Raw genomic sequence first — 14103 nt, forward strand, 5'->3', positions numbered from 1 at the left:
ATTTGAATATGCATGTAAACCTCTGTCGGCGTGCGCTGAAATGCTCCGCCTGGTCCCCACGAACGCATGCGATGCTGAAATATCCAGCTGTGTATAAATGAGAGGTGTGTGCAGGCCATGTGTGTGCAAATTCTCTCGGATTACTAATGTAATATTGGTAGTGAGTGCTGAGAAAATGTGTGTATATGTGCACATTTGTGTGTTTCAGTGTGTCTCATATTACTAATATAATATTGGTCGTAGGCTCGGGAGATGTGCATGTGTGAGTATGTGTGCCACAGATATCGAGAACTCCACATGAATTTAAATCAATGAGCTCGCAGAGTAACCTTTTGTATATCCAATCTGCATCTTTCCACTGCTCGTTATTAAATTATTCCCTAATTGGTCACGCAACAAAGGCAGCTGATGAAAAAGACAATTTCTTGCTTTTAATTGGGCATTTCACGTGTGCTTCGTGTACACCTGTGTGCAGCTGACTCGCCTCAGTATGCCTGTGTATGTGTGTGTGTGTCTCGGGTGTAATGAGAATGGGACATTAGCAAAGGCTTGGCAGACGCCGTCGCAATCAGTTCCACTCTTTCCAGAGAAGGAGGGAGAGACAGGGGTTGGAGAATTAATCCAGACATTAGCAATCTCAGAAGGAGAAATAGATTGGGGACAAAACAATGAAGAATAAAAGTCACCCAGCCTCCTTTAAGGACTTAAGTGCTTTCAGTTCTAGCATAACATGTGGCCGAGCTGCTTTTTGATCCACTGTATCATGGGTGCATGCATATGTCAACCATGTGTGCCACTGGTTGAAATCCAACCCTTTTCCCTGACAGTGTTCATACCATGTTTTTCTCCTCCTCGTTGTTTTGGTGTTTTTTGGTGTTTTTTGCCTAACTTTAGCCGTACCACCAGTGGTGTGTCACACCAAAATAGCCCAGCTATTGTTGCACTGAGTGAAGCTGAATAGTGCAGCTCATTGTGTTGTGATGGGAGGCAGGGGAATGAACAGGCCATAAACACTGGCCCTATAGCACCCAGGGGTCGTGAAAAGGTGAAGCCTCACTCTGCTTTTCCCTTCCCTCCCTTTCTCCCGTTCTTTCTCTCCATCACTCTTTATCTCTCTCCGAGTCCTCTCCCATTCTTACTTCCTCTATCTCGATTCCCCTCCTTTCTCTCCATCTCCTTCGCCCCAGCCGCTCCCTCTCTCACAGTCTTTCTCTCTGTCAGCTTATTAACGGTCACAGCAAGAGTGTCTGGTTTGCAGACCAGAGCCCCTTGCTTTTTTTTTTCCCACTCTCTCACTCCTCCTTCCCTCCCATTCTCCCGCTCTCCATCGCTCCATTCCCCCGGCTGCTATTATGAGAGGCATTTTATCCTTTGTTCCAGCCCCCATGGTGCATCTGGCCTCAGATATGGGGACGACGGGGACAGGAAACCGGCGAGAGTTTTTGAGAGGAGGAGGGGGTTTGGTGGGTTAGACTGTAGATCTGTTGGTGGGAGGTAGACTGCCAGTTTCCACTATACAGGGAAGGAATGATAAGGAGGGAGCGAGCGAGCAGGAGAAGGAAACAGATAGAGAGAGAGAGAGACGCAGAGTCACTGTTCTTTTAGGAGTTGTAGTAACAACACTTGTAGGTCTTGTAGCACTGGCAGTGAGATTATTCATTAATACAAAGTCTGTTTAGGAATAAGTAAGTACAGGTGCCACATTTCACATCAAGTTTCAAGTCCATTGCAATCCTCCCTAAGCCTCATTGTACCAGGAACAAATATCCGAGCTAGAAGTGCACACCTATTGCCAAAACAACCTCCGTTGTTGCATCAGTGTGTCTTTGAAGAAGGTAAAAGGAACCATGTTTGCAGGAGAGAAACAAAAAGGAAGGAAAGAGCAGTACTTGAGCGGAAGGACGGGGGCAAGGAAGACGGCAATGAACGACAAGAGGAAGGAGGTGAAGAGAAGGAGAGGTCAACAGTTAGCCAGCGATGGCCTCGAGTTGACCTCGTCCTTCTGTAACGGGTTTGGAGAGGAGAGAAGAGGAGAGCGGAGTTAAAGGAATGCTCAGGCCTCCTCAACCCTCCTTGCCCTCTCTCCTCCTCCCATATCTCCCCCAGCAAAACAGGGTAGCAGGGGAGGAAGGGAGGGTGGGGGGTGTTGGTGATAAAACTCCAGACGTTCCCTCATTTGATGGTGCTCTGCCATGTCAGTGCATTCTTGCATTCCTCCCCAACTCTTTCTATTTCTTTCTCCCCTGAAAATCCAATTCAGCATACTTTATTGTAACAAATACAGAACATAAACTCCCAAAGCGTCAAGCTCAAATGCTTACACTTTTTTTCCTTTCTTCTTGTCACATGATATAAGAAATACAGACTTGCATCCCTGTCAAAAATGAACAATTTTTCTAAAGCAACTCACAAGATATAACGGAGCAATTAAAAAAAGAATGCAGGGAAACAATCGGGAGGTTAATTGTCCTTTCTTTCTCTTGCTCTCCGTCTTTACCACCTTGTGTCTGCAGCAGCCAGCTCTGTCTTTAAAAGCTAATACAAGAGAGATAGGAGGCAGAAAAAAAGGAGGAGCTCCACGAAATGGTTATGAAGAAAGAATAGGAGGGGATATCAATGAAGGAAAAAGGGTTCCATTGACCGATTTAGGGTCAAACTGAGGCAGCAGGCTGGTGTCTTTTTGTTTCTGTTTCTCCCTCTCTCCTTTTCCTACAGCTCTTAAATGCACCGTTTGTGAGCTTTAGAAGTGCAGCAGGACTATTGTTTCCTTAAAGTTCAGCTAATGCTCCCCTTTCAGAGATGAAATAGAAGTGTCCGGTGGGGCAACAGCAGGAACACATAAATCAAGTCAGAAGCCCCAAGAGCCCTCTCTCCTTGGGGTCATTACAGGTCAAAGGGTCATTTCACAAGAGGTTAGGCTGAGCAAGGCCAGAGCGCTACTGCCTGTGTGAGTGTGTGCGAGGGTGAATGTGTGTAAATGAATGTCGGAGCGGGAGAGGGATTAAGAGTGTGTGTGTGTGTGTGTGTGTTGAAAACGAGTGAGTAGCAGATTTAAATATGAGTAATAAATGGTGTGACTGTGAGCTTTTGTAGGAGGTCATGGAGTAAAGAGGTTAGTCCAAGGCTATAGGTACAACATCTCGCTCCTGTGAAAACACACACACAGGCTATAAAAAGCTCCTGCTGTCACAGAGTAACACATGGTCACCTGTTTTAACAGAGTATCACCCAAAACAATGCCTCTCACCAGTGGCAACGTGACATGTTTCTGTCAGCAACACTTCCCACACTGCCACGCTCGAAGCCAAGTGTGTTAAACAGTCAGCAATCTCAGCTCGTTGTGAGGTGGAACATCTCCAACAAAGCGAGATGGGTTGACATGTTTGAAACAGCCAGAGAGAAAATCCCGGTTAAGCCTCGCCCCACAAAGACCCCAGTGTTCAGGCTGATGTGACTGTGTATATGCTCAGGCTCTGCAAGTTTGTACAAGTCGCGGAGTTCTGTGTTTTCAAAGATGACTGTCTCGGTTATTAAGGTTGTAAAGATGTGACTTTCGCTGTGGCTCTATCGGGGCTTTACTGGGGCTCAGGCTTGCTTATGGGAGAATAATTACTGCATATCACTGTTATGGTTAGCTAAGGGAAAGAGGCTGATTTGGCAATGTGCTTGTTTTTGTGCTGTGTGCCAAGATTTTCATGGTATTAGTCAGCATTTTTTCTTGATCTTGTTTTGAGAAATTTACTGACTGATTTTTCTGCGTCTTTTGTCCTCTCTCCTTCCTGTCCTCCTCCCTCTTCCCATCCATCTTCTTCCTTCTTCTCTTCATCTCCTTCAGGTTCATAAACGCGAGGAGGAGAATAGTGCAGCCCATGATCGACCAGTCAAACCGTGCAGGCAAGTCTCCTATAGTTACTGTATTCAAGTCGCGCAGGCGAAAGCCGTCCCCACTCCATGCACCCGGAGGCCCCTCAGCTGGTAAATACAGGACTGCCCCCCCACCCCCCCACCACATACTGGAATGTCCAAAACCTCCAGGGGCTTTCCCCTTCACTGTCATGGCTGACCACTAAAATTAAGAAGCAAAATATCACAACATTAACAGCAACTATTAATCATCTTTGACATGCCATTTGGTGTGGGAAACTATTTATTAATTATAAAATATATTAATTTGGCTGAAAATGAGTTAATAATGAGTGGATTTTTTTCCTTCCTATCCCGTAAATAAAACTAGCTGTGTTCTCAGTGAAGTTTGCTTTTAACCCATTCCTCCCCCCTTTACCAACCAAGCAAAGGAAAAAAAAACACTCAATCCTTCCTCCCTGGCTCAAACCATAACATACAGACAACTACGCCCGTTTCTTTTTTTGGGTGACCGTTGTTTGGCTTTTTGGCTCCAGACCTGTTTTTACCCAACCGCCCCCCTCACTACTTTAAACACCCTCCCTCAACCCTATTTGCGGCTGTTTCATGGAGCGAAGGGAGTGAGTGAGCGGTCCCCCTGGTGCATGGCTTGGTTTGGACTGCCGTAAACTTTATTACCTGTAATAGGGGTCAGAGGTCAGGGTGGCATTAGGGGCGCAGTAAAGTTCAAAGGCATTCAGTGGGGCCGAGGTCTTGCTTTTGCTTGACTGACCCCCAAACAGCCTAAATCGAAGGTAAGTGGATTTCTATGAGAGCAGAACAATGGAGGCGAGCAAAAAATAGGGACCCTATCAGGTTTCACTTATCGTCGGTGCTCAGTTATAGGCAGTATTTATTAGATAAAGCATTTAGGTAGGAGCAGATTCTGAGGCCAGTCAGAAAGAATGACTTATTGTTGTCACAAAAGGAACCTGATTAGAGCCTTGGCTGGAGTTCATTTGTGTTCTTTGATCGTGTATTTAATTATACATTGATGGGAGCAGCAATCATGTTTAAAACATTGCAGTGTTAAGTGCCATTATGGGGTATTCAAGTAGTGAAGTAGTAGGAAACTGAGGTCTTAACTTTAAATAGCAGCATTGTTTTGCATGAAAATATATAAAGTCTTTCCAGGTTGTACTTCAGGAGTTTGTTGCCATGTTCTCTTAGTGAGAAAGGTACAAACCATAGACACTCCATTTACTAAATCTTATATGTAGGCCAGAGTGTAAGTGGAAGTTTGCAGAAATGTTTATGAAGGGATGCATCATGAGTATTCACATTTTTATGAATGAATGGTGGAGCCTTAAAAACTGGCTTGACTGTTTCACTTCAGCGTACACATCAACTAGAGTGGAAATAAGCTACTAAACAATTTGTGTGATAGTATGAAATAGGATGATGAAGAAGCTTAAAGCCACTTAGTGGGGTAAACTGTATGCCATGTAGTTTAATATAATGATTTTTATTATATACTCCAGTTATGCTAACAAGTTACATTAGTCTGTAATCAGCCATCCTGTAAAAACGGTTGTCACCCCTTCCAGATGGTTCAAATCTCTTTTTAAAACAAAAGCCCCTGTGTACCTTAAGTGTACCATAGTGTGTGTTGAACTCTCAGTCCAATCCCTATTAGAGAATTTAGACGCATTAAAGTCTACCAGGGGCTTACAGTGGAGAGCCTACTGCAGAGACATGGAGCACAATGACGTTGAAAGACAACGGGAGCTTCCTGTGCGTGCATCAGCCAACAGATGATCCTGCTTCGGCCACTGAGCCTTAATTAAAAGCACTAATTGACCACTCTGTACCCTCCCTCCAATCCCTCCATCCCTCCCTCCCTGTCTTCTCCTCCATCCACAGTAAGTCAAGGAGCTCCCTACAATCCAGATGGCCAGCCGATGGGGGGCTTCGTCATGGACGGCCAGCAGCACATGGGAATCAGACCACCTGGTAAGGCTTTCTCTGCGTGTCTGTCCCTTCCTTTCATCCCTCGCTCTTCTTGTCTTTCTTTGCTTGTTGCTGTCAACTCATTTTTTGTGCCTTTGTCTTCTTGAGTCTTGCGCCAACTCTCTCTCTTCTGGTTCATCTCTTTAGTCATGTTTAACAGTTTCTTAAGGTGCATACAGTATCTGCCCTGTTGGTGGCTCCTTGTTCTTTCCTCACGCACAAGCACTTAGTGGGAGCTATATGTTTGCTGTGCAGTAGGTTAGATGTAAGCTGTGCAGTATGAGCACCCTCAAACACAAGAAACAGATAGCACACACACACACACACACACACACACACACACACACACACACACACACGCGCGCACAACTACCTCCCCCTCCCTGACTGCACAAACCAGAACAGGTGTGGTCAATCACGTTACACAACCATCTCCTTCCTCACTCCCACTCCCTCGCTCTCAGTCCCTCTCTCTCACGCCATCAGGTCTAATCCCAGAGTTTGTCCTTAAGCTCTTCTCCTCCTCCTATATCCCCTGTTTTCTGGGATTCTCTCAAGTCTCTAACCCTATCTCTCCCTCCACCCAAAGTCAGCAGGTTTGGATAAACTGCAGGGCGACTTAACCACCCCTCACCCCTCCTCACCTCCTTCACACCCCTAACCCTGCCAGATCCAGCATGCTCGGCTGCTATGTTGTCTGTCAAATTAGTTTCACAGTAAAACCATCATGGTACTTAGCTGTGTGTTTCACTTTGTCAACAATTCCCTGGTCATTATAACATCATAAGAACCTAATTTAAAAAACTAGTAAATAAAATGTAACATACGTGACTGCATTAGATTCCCGAACCATTTTATCACGTTTCACTAAATTCTACGTGTTTCTCAGGACCAATGGGTGGAATGGGCATGAACATGGGCATGGAAGGTCAGTGGCACTACATGTAGCCCCACCTCGGTCCGGCCAATCACAACACAAAGGAGGAAGTAAGTACACACTTGTATACACACTGACGAACACTTACATTTGTTGTAACTTTCCAGATCAGCAGAGGTGTGTCTATAATGCTGTGAAGGCAATGGCAGGTGTTCATTTAAAAATGTGCCCCTCTAAAGACTTTTAGATTCATGTATTTGGAAATAATTTTTTTTTTCTTAGTTGTGTTACAAGCGGCTCTTGTTCTTCCCAGGCTGATTTTCCTCTGTTACTGTCTGTCTAACTCTCCCACCCTCGGCTTGGTGATAAGAGCCTTTGATCACAACCTTGTAACTCTTTGTGTATGTAATGTGTCTGTGTGTGTGTGTGTGTATATGTGCATGTGTGTAGCTGCTTCCCTCTCTCACATATCCAATAGCTACAGGACTAAACATTCTCTCTATCAGGCAGAGGAGGTAAGAAAAGAAGGTCTCAGGAATGAAAAGAAAGCCAGGAACAGGGAAGGCAGAGGGGCAAAAACAGACAATGCACAAAAAAATGCATCAATGTGGCAAATATTGATGATAATCAATGAAGAAAATATGTTATGTGTAAATCTTTTAACAACTGAAACGCATTTTCTGTACACATATATTTTTCTAAATTAAACATGGGATAAAGTAGGGAGAGAGGAGGGGTGATGAGAAGGAAAGAAGGTGGGGATGGGTTGGGACAGGAGGTGGGCGGTGAGATGGGGTGGGGGACTGGGGGGGGCAGGTAGGACGTTGCTATGGCAACAGACTGATTGGCAAAAATGTAAGCAGTCGTCGCTGGTGCAAGGAGACGGAGAGAGGGAGAGAAGTGAGCGCCCCTTAAGTGTCATAAATCTGCCGGGTTGCTGTTGATGCATGAGCCACATTAATACACACACTAACCAGCTAGAAGACACCACCACCACCACCACCACCCCCTGTCTTTCTAATGCTTGCTCTGTCTCACTCCCTCTTTGTGGTTTTTCTCACTGTCAATTTTCCTCCTCCATCTATTTCACACTACACCTTTTTCTGTTTCTTTATAATTCTCTGCCTCTCTCTCTTTCTCTCACCTCATCTCCCCCTCTCTTTTTCCCTCTCTCTCTCTCTCTCTCTCTCTCTCTCTCTCTCTCTCTCTCCTCTCTTGCTCTCTCTCGCCCCAGGGCCAAACAGACTCCCACATAATTCTGGATGTATACAGGCTTGGTGTTGTCACAGTGCACAGTGTGTATAAAGTGGCTATGGGTCCAATCGTACCGAAACATCACAGTTTTTGTGTGTCCCTATGCATTTATGGCTAAATGTGTACAATACACACATAACATTTATATGTGAAATACATGAATGTACTGATGTGCAGGTGTGTGCATGACTCCATGTCCGTACAACTGTGTATATATGTGCATGTGTGTGTATGGTAATAGGATTACTCCTGGCACAGGGAGGGGACACAAACTAGTGCAAAATGGAGGAGGTAGCCAGCAGGGTATGGAGCTTAGCTGGGCCTAATTGACTAGATCCAAATTAAATATGCCATCACCAGAGGTGTGACCAATGGATTTGACTTATTCAGTTTACAAAAATAGAGACCATTAACCCTCCACACAATGCACGTGCGTGTGTATGTGTGCCATAGTGAAAATGCGCCACCCTTGTTTCCGTTTCACAAATGTCCACAACTAAAACAAAGACAGAAAACCTGACATCGAATGGAATCGTTCAGGTTTGAAATGCAAGGAGACATGCTAATAGATAGACTGTGCTTCAGAACGAGACGAGTGTGCGCGTCTGTGTTTATGTGCGAGCGTGTAAACATGAGGGCTGGTTCGCTGTGTCCAAGCAGCCTCTTTCCAGCAGCTGCTAGCCTTCCCAGCAGACCTTGCTTTAAACAGCCTCAATTTGCCTGCTGAATCTCGTAATTGGGCCACCAGAGGAATCCTCTGCGAGACGGGCAAAGCGCAGAGAAGACGAGTAGACAGAGGAGGAAAAAAAAGAGAGAGAGAGAGGCAGACAGAAAGAGGGAGGGGCGGATGAAGAGATGGCGAGCGAGAGAAGAAGAGTAAATGATAAGAGGGAGGGGTAGAGGGAGTTAAAGGGGGAAGAAGGAAGAAGGAGGAGGGATGGAGAAGAGAGAATCTGGTGGAGGGATGGTGACAGAAATACATCTACTCTCCTTCACAACTAGTCGTTTCTTTACAGCTTCATCAGCTAGCCGTCGCTCACTGCTAGCTTGTCTCTCTCTTGCTACTTTCCTTTCTAGGTCAATTAAATGTAAGTGATGTGTTATATTCTTTCATGACCAATTAAATTAATAGGTTATTACGTGAGGGGGAGAAACGGTTATCTTATTTGATTAAGAGAGCACAGGTTCATTATATTTTATAAGCAATTTTCATTAGCAGAGTCGAGATTTTGTTACCGCAGGGCTAAATTGAGCGGCTATTGTGCTGGGGAGTACTGAGCCTTGATACAGAAGGTGTGCCTAGCAGTCACACTGCAACATTAGTTAAAACTAAAGCCAATTAGTCCTGCTTAGTGAAGAGCGTTATGCTTTCCACCCAATGATGATTGCGGAGCTTATATCCCCTTGCGAAACAATGCACCTGTCAGCAGAGATGAAGCCCAGCAACTGAAGCAGAAGCGAGCTGAGCCTTTGATAGTGACGAGAGTGACTCTCGGATGACCCTTACCCCCTTTCCCTTCATCCTCTCCACTGCTTTCCCTCTTCCACAAAATTAGCCGGGGGTGGCCCCTGAAAACTGTAATTTTCAGTTTCAGGACAATAGTTATCACAGGGTGGAAGAATTAATTATGGCGGAGAGCGTATGGAATTTCTTTCTGGCCCTACCCACTCCAAGCTTTTCCCAAAATGTCGGGCAGAACGCTTGAGTGAACGCTGCCTGTAACCCCTTGGCTGCCAGCCTCGGCTGGAGACCCTTTGTCCCAGGATTCATTGCTCCAATCATTAAGCACAAATTTGTTAACCTTCTGCTGAGAGGTCAAGATCTCTTCCCTCACCCCCAATCTCTCTATCACCCCCCACCCTCAACTTATTTTTCTGGTGGATGAACTTTTACTATTAACGAACACTGGAAAAAAAAAAGAAAATCAGGTCCCAATGGGGATTTTGTGCCCCCTTGTATTGTCCATGTGAATGTCCCTGTTGATTTGGCCCCTCTAGAATCCCCCTTGGAGTCTAAGAAATGAGGCTTACAGCTCAATGTATTGATTGGCTTATTAAGGGAAAAACCTTGTTAGCTATGTGTGCTCTTTCAAGCACACATAGCATTTATTAGAGTCTTGACATGGATTTACTGCAGTAATCAGGACGTTTCATTAACCGAGAGTAGATGTACAACCCAAACAAGTTAAAGTAGTAAATCAACAGATGAACAGACTGTTGATTCCTTCATTTAGGCGTGTTATTAGTGATACATGTCCGTGTTGTGGCGTTTGTCAATCAGACAGTGACTTCTACTCTGGCTTTTCTGAAGGTGTACAAAACTCTTTATGGAAATGAATTGGTCATTCTTTTAACCTTGAACGCAGGTCTATGCTGCATTTAAGCTAGCATTGCTAATGGCTCAGTTTGTTATAGGGCTGTGTTTCACAGTGGAAAGGTTGTGAAAACCTTTCTGAAAGCCAGGTAAATGAATCTAGCATGGCTAACTCAATAGCGCATCGTCTCTCTTCAGTTGCCCAAGTGAAAAGTGATGGATGAGGGGAATAACAAACTGGGGCCCTTGCATTCGCTCCTCTATTGTCCCCCTCCCGATGCACCTCCTTGTCTTTTTCCCTGCCGGCCTTTGTGTTGCCTGTAGTGGTCCTCTTGTGTGTGTGGCGAACACGTGGACGGGCCCGGGGCGCTCTCAGGTGACAGGCGGCTTTGAGCCTTACCTCTCCTCTTTGGTTTTGACAACAATGGCCACGATTCCTCAGCGGTGACTCTCCACCTGCAGAGATAGATGATGGCTATTGTTGGCTTTAAAGGAGGGAATGTAGGGAGAGAACAGGATAGAGATGGATTGCTTTACATTTTTCACTGTTTGGACAGGTTTGATGGCACATGGTAGGCTGAACGGGTTTAGGTACTTTTGGTTTATATGTAATCAGCCTTAAAACACAACTAAACTGTATGTTACGTTGCTGCTTGACCTGAGATGGCTCTACTTACATAGTCAAATGCTGAGGGAAATAAAAGATAAAGCAAAGGCTAAATTTAAGTTTCCTTGTAGCCCAGTTAAACAGATTATCCAGGAAATGTTAAGCACTAGACCTCTGTATCACTTCAAGTCGATCATGTGTGTTTGGTCTCTAAGTCCTCTCCTACTGTTAAAGTAGCATTACTGAGGGTGTAGGATTAACTGACTAAACCCAGCGATGCTCTGTGTCGCCCTCTCTCTCTCCTACATCCACACTGTATTAGAGAAGGGCAGGATCTGGTCTGTTTTCTGACCCACATTAACACTATAGTGGGTATGCAGTAGTCGCCACTACTGGCTGCCAGTACTGTACTGCTTAGCTACGATGTTCATGTGCTATCAGCATGAAAGTGTAACATGAGAGTCTGCTTTCTGAAGTCAATCGTGATCTATTGTTGTATTTAATGAATGATTAATGACATGCAACTCATTGAATTGTTTTCTGTTGCAGTTAAATGCTTTCTGTCCCCATGGTGGAGACAATATGCCAAGATGCACAGATCTTGATAATATTTGCACGGCTAGGCCGTCTTTAAAATGTGTTCAACTTTATGCATTGAGATTATATATATAGCACTGTAATGGCTGACCTTTGAATAGGTTCCAACCTGTGTGAAAACTTCTGGATTTAAGAGTTGTTGTGGTACTGATTCATTTGAGAATAAACCCTCGCCTCCAGTGGGTTTGCCAAATTTTCTTGTGCAAAACTGATCACTGATCAACCATTCTGATATCTTCTTTCCTCAGAACCGCAGGGCAAACCAGGGGATCATGTGTCTCACAGAGAGCAATGGAGCTAAGGAACAGGACTTCCTGATGAAAACAACCAACAGCAATGGCTCTGTTCACCACTAAGATCCAACTGCAAGTTATTCGGCCGATATCTGCAACATGGAAACCTTCTACGGCTGCCTACAGTCCTTATCTATGTACCCAGCAAAGGTGATGCACAAAATATCAAACCTCACCCAAGGCAGATGACCACCCCGCCCCGAGAGACTCCTGCTTCTTCTCTGCTGGGCACTAGACTTCGCCTCCTTGACACTGCCCACTAGGTTCACATGGATTCCTCCATTAAAGTGATTGTGATTGCGAACAAGATGACACACAAGAGACACATTGGGTCATTTGCCTTCAGCAAATCTGCACCCGATGATTTAATCTTGACTCTTTGGCAAGCAAAAGAGACTTCCTGTGAGGAGCACTCCACTCTTTGGGACGATGGAATTGGACCAAAGAGAAGCCAATGTCTGTACCTGACAGGACACTGACAAAGCAAAAGAGGTGCCCTTTAAAAATATAGTGGATTGAAACCTGGAAGGAGGGAAAGCAAGAGAAAAGAAATTAAAAGTATAACTATATCAACCCCTAGTTTGGGAAGCAAGTGGAGAAAGAAAATATACTGTATACTGATGTAAAATTACGCTGGACTCTCACAAGAACTGGGAATTTAAGTATTGTAAATGCTATTGTATTGTTCTGCATATTATGTTGTTTCTAATAGATTTTTTTAAAAAAGGATGTGAACTTTTTTGCCCTTTTTTTTCTGGTTTCTTTCCACACTGTGTGTGTGTGTGTGTGTGTGCAGACTCTCCATCAAATTTGACCTCCTGCCCCTCCCTGCATTGAATCTCACTGCATTTTAAAAAGAAAAGAAAAAAGTGAATAAATGAACAATTTGATAAGTTTGTCATTTCTCGCAGGCCTTTATTTGGATTATAAAAGAGAGTGATGGTGATTCAGATGTGCTTTTTTTTTTTTTTTTTTTTTAAAACAAGCCGTACACGTGGCCCCTTCACATACAGTACACGCCGACTGCAGTTTGTCTACACCTTGCAACACCAATTTCGGTGATTTTTAATATTTTCATATCAGTTTATTATATGCTCCTCTACCGGTAGTGATTTTTTATTGGTATCGAAAATTATTTTACTGTTTGGCGTCAAACTAAACACAGTTTCTCGAGTTTAACATTTTGGATTGCAAGGCTTTTAATCCGATATCCATGTGACAATTTATGGTTTTATCTGTTTTGTAGTCATGAGAACAGACACATAACGTAGTCGTCAACAAGGCTAACAAACATGATACACAACACTCACAATCTAAAAAAATCACTGTGGATGGGAAACTACAAGTGTGTGTCACACAAACATGTTGTTTCCTGTTTTTTTTCCTCCATGTACGTCTGTGATTGAGGGCCTCTGAAAGTCTATTCCAGTGTCTTATTGATGTGTTTTATGTCACATGGCTGAGCACTCGCATGGCCAATGGATTCTCTTCCCCTCATCGTTTGATGCGGCCTGATAACAGGGAGAGGCAGAGGCTATGGGAAAACACCATTTATACCACAGTCCATTCATTTTGATTTAACCAGATGATGTAATGCTGATCAACAGACAGGAGAGAATGTAAAAGTCACTGTGTGTGTGTGTCTGTGTGTGTGTGGCGGTGTGCATGTAAGGGGGAACATGCCTGTATGAGTGTGTGTGCATATGTGCTTGAGTGTGTTATCAATGCTTCCATTATCCATTGCTTCAAACATGTATTACGCACATCTTTTAAATTCCTTTGAAGACAAGTCATGTTTCTTATGCTTTTACTTTGAAGGGTATATATGTACATCTGTGTTGTAAATAAATACTTTTTTGTTCAAATAACAGAACTCCCAACTAGTCTCACATTATATTCCTGAGACACAGGTATGACATACAGGATCACACACATTTTTAGCTTGGACAAAAAGCAAGTATTCTGCTAATAAGCTGCTGCAAAGCTAAATTAGCCACAAACACGTTTACGTTTCTACAAACGGGCCCTGTAGAAAGCAGGGGTCCATTTCTACTTAACATGAACTTAAGTCAACCTTCCTCCCCTAGCTGCGGAAAATGTGCAGCTAATGCATGCGTTATGGTGTCATTTTCTCACACATAGAGGGGAAGCGAGGAAAGAGGGACTCGGCAAGAAAGCGAATTATCCTTCATTTAGCATTAAAATTCATTTAGGTAAAATTGCTACAAACGTGTAAATGGGAAGATTAGTTCTCCCTCACGCCTTGTTGCCCGCAGTCAAAGAGCTCCGCTTGAAGCCCGGCGCTCTG

The 14103-nt window shown here is 44.2% G+C and overlaps 1 protein-coding gene across 1 annotated transcript in view; it reads left to right on the forward strand.

The window, feature by feature from the left end:
• The window catches only part of meis1b (Meis homeobox 1 b), a 75804-nt gene extending 61962 nt beyond the window's left edge, over window positions 1–13842 (forward strand). Inside the window, exons 10-13 of the mRNA XM_084561683.1 lie at window positions 3836–3975; window positions 5767–5856; window positions 6743–6840; window positions 11751–13842. Of these exons, the coding sequence (XP_084417809.1) occupies window positions 3836–3975; window positions 5767–5856; window positions 6743–6801 (289 nt within the window). The 3' untranslated portion in view covers window positions 6802–6840; window positions 11751–13842. The remainder of the gene's footprint in view (window positions 1–3835; window positions 3976–5766; window positions 5857–6742; window positions 6841–11750) is intronic.
• The last annotated feature ends 261 nt before the right edge of the window (window positions 13843–14103 follow it).

The sequence above is a fragment of the Chelon labrosus genome, assembly GCF_963514085.1.
Source record: "Chelon labrosus genome assembly, chromosome: 15".
Taxonomy (NCBI): domain Eukaryota; kingdom Metazoa; phylum Chordata; class Actinopteri; order Mugiliformes; family Mugilidae; genus Chelon; species Chelon labrosus.